The sequence below is a fragment of the Hippocampus zosterae genome, chromosome 5 (genome assembly GCF_025434085.1).
Source record: "Hippocampus zosterae strain Florida chromosome 5, ASM2543408v3, whole genome shotgun sequence".
NCBI lineage: Eukaryota > Metazoa > Chordata > Actinopteri > Syngnathiformes > Syngnathidae > Hippocampus > Hippocampus zosterae.
In genome coordinates this window covers 5,324,913-5,333,105 of record NC_067455.1, presented here as the reverse complement: position 1 = coordinate 5,333,105, position 8,193 = coordinate 5,324,913, and the positions used below count along the sequence as shown (strand labels likewise).

At 44.9% G+C, this 8,193-nt stretch overlaps 1 protein-coding gene across 1 annotated transcript in view; it reads left to right on the top strand.

Moving 5' to 3' along the window:
• The window catches only part of bola1 (bolA family member 1), a 112,179-nt gene extending 110,903 nt beyond the window's left edge, over positions 1-1,276 (top strand). The window contains 2 exon segments of the mRNA XM_052065375.1: positions 691-904; positions 906-1,276. Of these exon segments, the coding sequence (XP_051921335.1) occupies positions 722-904; positions 906-1,160 (438 nt within the window). The 5' untranslated portion in view covers positions 691-721 and the 3' untranslated portion in view covers positions 1,161-1,276.
• The last annotated feature ends 6,917 nt before the right edge of the window (positions 1,277-8,193 follow it).

The following is an 8,193-nucleotide window of genomic DNA, read 5'->3' as shown; positions in this document are numbered from 1 at the left end:
TGCTAGTAAAAACTAGCAACCTCAAATTTCATGATTTCATACAATGACAAAGGCTTTTCTGGAGAAAGATGTAAATTCTTTTTGAGGGGGTTTATTTTAGCTTTTTATTATTTTTAAGACTATAAAATAAATTAAACACAACAAAATGACTGCTTTTTGTCATTTTGTTGTGTTGTGTAAATGTTCATTTAGAATGGCAACTTTTTTCTCATAATTCCTTTTCATTGTTCTGTTTTTCTGTCATATTTATTCTTGGAAAATTATGTTTTTCTTCCTTGTAAAATTTCCACTTTATTCACACATTTCAACTGTATTTTATGTGTTTTAATTTATCCATATCATACAAACGAATAATTTTGGCTCGATTCTTTTAACATTCCTAGTGTAATTGATTTATTTTTGCATTTGCATTTAATTAATTTCAACATGAACAACATTGAACAGTATTTCACTTCAAGGGAAAAAAAATACTTAGTTTGGAATGCAGTGCACAAAAAGTTACCTCCCCTGCACCCCCCAAAAACAACAAAAAAACAAAACAAAGGAGGAATACATGAATAAATTTTACCCCAACCCCCCCCCCAGCTCATACCAGTTAAATGCAAACATATTGATCTTCAAAGTTAAATACAGACAAATAGTGATTATTTTGCATGGCGAATCACTGAAGTATGTGTCTGAACTACGTAGCCATCAGGTGGTGTACTGCGCGCATCGTCCGATGTTGCCCACCATCCTTCGCTGCTATCGGTCTGCCCATCCCATCTACTCCAGCCCCGTGGCCCGCCTGGCCTCCCACATGGATGCGGCAAGGCCCGTGGAGGGCGCCATCACCAGCAAACTGACAGACGCATTTCATCCGGAGCACCTGGAGGTGCACAATGAAAGTCACATGCATGCCGTGCCCCCCCGGCTCGGAATCGCACTTTCGCGTGCTGGTTGTCAGCGGCCGCTTCCAGGGCCTGTCCCTGCTTCAGCGCCACCGTCTGGTCAACGAGGCCCTGAAAGTGGAGCTGAGCGCTCATATACACGCCCTGGCCATCCAAGCCAAGACGCCGGAGCAGTGGCGCGGAGATCCCAGCCTGGCCCAGAGCCCCCCTTGTTTGGGGGGCTCGCGCGGGGATCGATCTGTGGAAGACAAACTGAAAGCGGGCCATTAACGGGGGCACTTCCTGGTGGACGTCGTGGACACTGTGTATTTTATTTTACTTTCAATTTGAATTTGTCATCCTTTATACATCCACTGTAGCCTAATAAAAAATGTCAATCCACAAAACTTCATCTGTTCTTGTTTTATACACTGATGAATACAGTCAAAAAAGGAATTATTCCGAAAAATATATTTTTTAACTTTATAGGATACCTCGTTCTCATTAGAATACTTTAAATGTTCATTGTTTTATAATCATATGCCATATAAAAATCAATGTACATGCGTTTATATATATTTTTTCTGTCCTCTTTCACCCTAACAGAATGGGGAAGTAATTTTTTTCATGCATTCAGTTTATTCTCTAACATCAGTACCACCGCTTTACCGCTTGAGGGCGGCAGTGCACAAAAAAACTTGGCAATGGCCTGATGGTTTCATTATTATGATTTCATTGGAAAGAGAAGCAAAAGCACAATTTTCTTGATATACTAATATTAAACACGCGTAATATATTACAGATCTTATTACAGATAGCTACGACATATTGCTTTGGGTCATTTTTCTGAACTGCAGGACTACATTTCAAAATGTACTGTACTTGGAATCGTGTGTGTGTGTGCGCGTGCGTGTGCGCGCGCGCGCGTGAGAGACATGAAAAGCCACGAAGTGGTTCCCACATGACGAGCACTGGCGTCACGCCGCGTGAGAACAGGCTGCGCCTGCGGTGTGTTTTATTCCCCATCTGAGCATTTTGACAAATGTTGCGATGGCTCGACGGCACTCTCGTCACACAAGTCAAACGGTCAGACCTCATTCCCCTCCCTCGCACCACCCCGAGGCCTGACTTGTGTTGAATTATGTGTCAACCACGCAAATGCAAAATGACAACACTCGCAAGGAGCTGCTGTAGGCCACAACTCGTGCCCTGATGTTCACAAACAGACTAGCCAGACTCCAGTTCCGTTCCTGACGGTCTCACCGTCTCCGTACTTCTGCTTAAGTATATAGCGTACGTGTTTTTGTCACCTTGGGTGGGAAATTTAGGTATCCTTTGCAGGTGCCGGGACAGAGCAATATCAAGTGGTGTCATCAAACAAGATAAGCTTTGGAGCGCAGGGGCTTGTCTCCAGCCATTTTACAGGCCGCACATCAAACCACCGAGCGGCACTTTGGGGCAAAATAGCGAAGGTGCGACAGGTCAAGCCCTTTTGCCTCAAGTGGAATGTAAGAAATGACCAGTGATGAACTTTTTTTGGGTTTGACAGGATGAGAGTAGTAATTTTAGTCACAAGTGTCTTTTGCTTGAGGAATTTTCAGCAGTAGCCTGCGGTGATGCAATTCAGCGCAAATGAAAAGAAGATTGTTTGGGAGATGACTCGTTCTTTGAACTCTCCTCTTTTTTGACAACCTGAGTAGAAGTTGCTTGCTTCCCCTAACGCTAACCAAAAATCATGTTCGATTCTCAGTGGGATATGGTAATGGAACGAAATGCAAAATGTTCAAGAAGTTCATACGATACTTCTTGTCCGTAAACGGGAAATTACCTGATCACATTTCCAATGGAAGATGCAAACTGCAGCATGGCCTGTCAATGGAATTTCACGGTATATTTTAGCATCAAGCTAGCAGACTTGTTTGGATAAAATGGTACAGTTTAGTTGACTATTTTGCTATTTGAATAGAAAATCCACTCCTTGTCTTTTGTGTTGGGTCAGTTTTGCACTAACCCTCAAATGGGAGTGACAAATATTTCCAGAATGTGCCAACAGGAAAGTTGTCCTTTTGTTTTTTCTAAGCAAAGTTATTGGATAGTCTCCCTTTTAAAAAAAAATATTTTTTTTTTGACATCAAGAGAGTGACAACAGACACCCAGGGATACTTTAAAATACATTGAAATGTGTTTTTCGGCATCCATAGTACCATGCGAACACTCGGCGTCATCTGATCTTGTAAGCCAGTTTTGGAGCTGCTTGGATTTGAGCCCGACTGAGAATACGACGTACTGTAAACTGCTCCAAAAGTAAATCATATTTTCACATGGCCTTTAAAAATTGCGGATTATCACCTATCGTGAGTTGACTGTATTTTTCATTTTAGTATTGGATATATGACATGGTCGTTAGTCCTCGGCCTTCCTAAACCATGTCACCATGTCCAGACCCGGTGTTGATTGATCCGTCTGCGGTCTCAGGTCGGACCCGGTCATCCCGGACGACGAACCCGGGTGGCTGGGAAACCGCTTTGCACACGTAATCCCTGCGTCACCACCTCGGCCAGGGCAGACGGTGCCAGGCTGCGACTGAGATCTTGAGCAGGGGAGGGTTCCCGCGATGGAGACGGCCTGCTGATTAATGCCCAGGGATGACTTCTTGGGGGGCTGTGTGTGAGGGTTATGTCAAGTAAATGGGGACAGTCGGTCTGGTGGTCCCGCGGGAGGGGAGGGGCAGCATGTGTGTGCATACCGAGCAGCCTGTTAAACACATTTTAGTGCCTTTGCTTGACCAGAACCACACACATTGTGCTAAAATGCTGCATCTCATCACTTTTAACACTTGAATCAGCAGGATTGCACAAGGCAGATACTCATTCATTCATTCATTCATCTTCTGTACCGCTTGATCCTCACTAGGGTCGCGGGGGGTGCTGGAGCCCATCCCAGCCGTCTCCGGGCAGTAGGCGGGGGACACCCTGAATCGGTTGCCAGCCAATCGCAGGGCACACATAGACGAACAACCATCCACGCTCACACTCACACCTAGGGACAATTTAGAGTGTTCAATCAGCCTGCCATGCATATTTTTGGAATGTGGGAGGAAACCGGAGCACCCGGAGAAAACCCACGCAGGCCCGGGGAGAACATGCAAACTCCACACAGGGAGGCCGGAGCCGGAATCGAACCCGGTACCTCTGCACTGTGAAGCCGACGTGCTAACCACTGGACTACCGGGCCGCCCCAAGGCAGATACTAATAGGCTATTATGGTATTTTAATTGGAAACTCCCCCCCTAAGCCCCCCCCCCACCCCCAACTCACTAATGAAATGAGTGAATAGTCGACTTGAAATGGAAGGACAACAGGAGAGACCGAGAGAAGACAATGTCCTTGTGTGGAAGAATTAGTTACACTCACTAGAGAAGATGCGTTTTTGGGGGGGTGGTGGGGGTCAGAGAGGGATTAAGCGCAAAGTCCACACAGGTGGGTTGGGCGTTCGGGCAGTTGAGGGACACTACCTTGTTTGATGAACATCAGCCGGGGAGGCCACCCCAGAATGGAGGAAGGGGTAGGAGGATTTTTAGAGACGGAATTAAGCGCTGTGGACCCACATCGGGTCTTTATTAGGCCTCATCTCATCTACACGCCTGGAAAGGCACAAACAAAAAAAAAAGTCATGCGGACCCTCGTAAAAACTTGCTCAAGGGTACTATTAAAGGATGTGGATGGAACCCAAAACCATCGGGTTGGAAGATGACCACGACCGCCGGAGCCATGCTGCCTCATTATGACTTTTTTTGAGACAGGAGCTGCTTTTTTTTGGGGGGGGGGGGTTGCTTCGACTTGAGCTACTTGACAACATGCAGTTTGTCCAATAGACAATTTGACAAAAGCGGTTTATTGCCACTCCGAGTTGAAGTTTACTGTCAAACTTGAAGTAATGCGTTCCCCTTGCATTGAACGCAAATGTTCACATGGCGCTCAGTTGTTGCAGAGATCGGGTTAATCATCAGCCAGTATAACACACTGCTTTTTTTGTGTTTCGTTCACAAGTTAACAACTTGGACTCCCCCGACATCGAGATGTGCCGATCCTTTGTCAAAAGAGGGAATGCGTCACCTCTGACTGCGCTCCTGACAAATCAGCTGACGTTTTGGGTTAGCATCCGTCCCATGATGACCACTCTAAAAAAAAAAAAATCATGAGAGTTCTTTCTTCCAGGACTGGGGGGTGCGGGGTAGGGGTGGGGTGGCCTGGTTCAGCTGGTTTGTGGGGGCCAAGGCCTTGGTTGTAATCCCGACTGACATGAGCCCTGAAGGACACAAACCAGAGGAGCCTGCATGTCAAAGCAGATGGTTTGCAGATAAGACTCCTTGCCAAGACTCTCCAAACTCCCTCGCAAGACTTCGGACTGACCGGCGTAATCTTGCACTTTGAACCTGTGCTGGCATTCTTGGCGTCATTGACAAAATATTTGGTTGGCCCATTTTGCAATCTTTCCTCAGAGGGCAGTCATGACAGTGAAACCACAAAATTATTACTTGTACCCAACAAATTAATAGATGATTAGTTTGAAATGGGCGGCCCGGTAGTCCAGTGGTTAGCACGTCGGCTTCACAGTGCAGAGGTACCGGGTTCGATTCCAGCTCCGGCCTCCCTGTGTGGAGTTTGCATGTTCTCCCCGGGCCTGCGTGGGTTTTCTCCGGGTGCTCCGGTTTCCTCCCACATTCCAAAAACATGCATGGCAGGCTGATTGAACACTCTAAATTGTCCCTAGGTGTGAGTGTGAGCGTGGATGGTTGTTCGTCTCTGTGTGCCCTGCGATTGGCTGGCAACCGATTCAGGGTGTCGCCCGCCTACTGCCCGGAGACGGCTGGGATGGGCTCCAGCACCCCCCGCGACCCTAGTGAGGATCAAGCGGTACGGAAGATGAATGAATGAATGAATGAATAGTTTTGAAATCAGTCAAGTCAATTATAATTTGTTCAATTATTGTTCAAGTAAGTGTAAATGCGTTACTAAATCTCAATGTTATTTATTACACATGACAATTTGACAGTTCAGTACAGATTTGAGCAAGTTGACAAACAATATTTGCTTTTGCGGGCCAAATAAAATGACCTGGCGGGCCGGATCTGGCCCCTGGGCCTTGAGTTTGACACCTGTTTTATAGGGGCTGGCATGTCAGTAAGGCTAACATAAATAGACAAATGACGGTTATAATTTTGGCCGTGAATTTTTTTAAAAATACAGTACGTATGCACCAGAGAGACTGGAAGAGTAACAGAAAAGTTTGGACATCAAACACCGCGGGCCTCCCAAGTCGCCCACTTTGTGTCATCATTGTCTCTAATTATCCTCAAAGCAGATACATTCTCAGATTCTTCCTCTCCGGGACGTCTTTCAGGCCCGTTCTAATAAGCCATACGCAATTTGATGTGGGGTGAGAGAGGGTCAAGCGTACTCCAGGCCGGCAAACTCGGGGGTTAAGCTCAACACTTCTACATGCCCCCTGAAGGAATCCCCGCAGACTCTTTGCCACAAAAACGTGATCTATTGTTCACGTGTCCGTAGCTTGGTGATATAGTTGCACAAAACGCAGCGGTTATCATTCTATACACGTCGGGTGGCGACCGCTGGCCCCCGGCGACCGCGGACACCAGGCGCTTTGACCCCGGGGATCTCGGAGCCCCTTTGTCTTGGCCTGACCCCTTGTTTCTTTTAGCCGCTCTCAGAACCTCACAACCCCCCCCCCCCCCCCCCCCCCCCCCGAAACACAAAAATTAAGAAATGAGCCCTTCCCGCTTTGGTTTATGAGCATTTTTTTGTCCTACCAGCCACCGAAGGATGCAAAATTAATTAGAGGCCTAAATTATGAGCATGATAGCTGTGATGCTCAAAAGCTGAAACAGCTTATTACGAATGTTAAAAAAATAAAAATAAAACAAAAAAAAGTGCAGGAAAGTTAAGGATAAAATCCCCGCACGGTAAACTCCTCTCAATTGCTGATTCCAGGTTTCGCAGATTTTATTTTGTATAGTTCGGAACCTTTTTGTTCTACCTTCTGTTCATTTTGGGTGTAATTCTCCTGCTTAGCACTAGATGGTGGTGCACTATATAATTTACCACGGTGTCAATTTTATGAAAAAGAAGATTGAAAACGGAAAGTCAAGTATTTTAGCTGCGCCTAGTTTTTTGCTGAAGATGATTGAATATCAAATCCTCTTTAATCCTGCTTTCCGCACCTACAGAAAGTGACGTCTGAAGGTTGATTTTCACAATGTATATCTTAGGGCATAAAGATTGATGGATATTGTGAGCTGGAAAAAAAGGGATTTGTTTACAGTTAACAGAGATTGGTACATTGTTAGTTACACTGTTCAATATTTTGGTGTTTATGGTTGTTCTTCCGCACTGTCGATATATTATTCGCGTCGCTGTTGTGAAAGCGCTATATAAATCGGCATGTATTGTATTGTATTGTGTTTTAATGTGTTCATATCATTTTAAAAGTGTGTTTAAAGACTGAAGAAAAAAATGTAAGCGTCGCACATGTGATAAAAAATATCTCCAGGGTGTATTTATATTTCCACATCATGGGTTTCACTTCTTGCAGGGATGTTCTGGAGCGTAACTCTCATGATGGAGCGAGCTTTGTTGTCATTGAACATCAAATACATCTTGCTCAAAATATTCCAGACATATTTATGACTACCATACTGTTTTTAGTTATGCAACTCTTTCTGTTTTGAATGTATATATATTTTTTGCTGTTTTAAATGTATTTTTTTTCTCGCTCTCTCACTATTGTTTTTTCCATTGCGTTATATTTGAATATGTACAGGACAGCACTTTGGTGCGCTAGAAATAAACATCGACCTTGACCTTGACATTCAATGTCGTACCACGTTGTACCACAACCTCCCCCAGGAAGCACAGAGCTTGACTTTGGAATGTAGTTTCATTAAAAGCACGAAGAAAAGGCAGAGAAGGTCCCCAACTAAACAGGCCCAATGCAATACTTAATGTTCCCGCATAGCCCAGTTGACTATTTACCTCCGAGTAAGATTAAGATTAAGAAAACCTTTATTAGTCTCGCAATGGAGAAATTCCAGATTCACAGCAGCAAAGTTATGAAAGGAAGAAGTAGAACAACAAAAAAATAGGAGCTGCTGGAAAGGCAGCCACTCTCGCGGCGCCATTTTGAAGTCAAAATAACAAAAATAACACAAGACAACACATAGGACAGAGACAGTCGTGCAATCTTCACCACTTTTTTAGTATTGCCCAACATTCTTCACACACAACCTTCTCGGGTTGCACCTCCG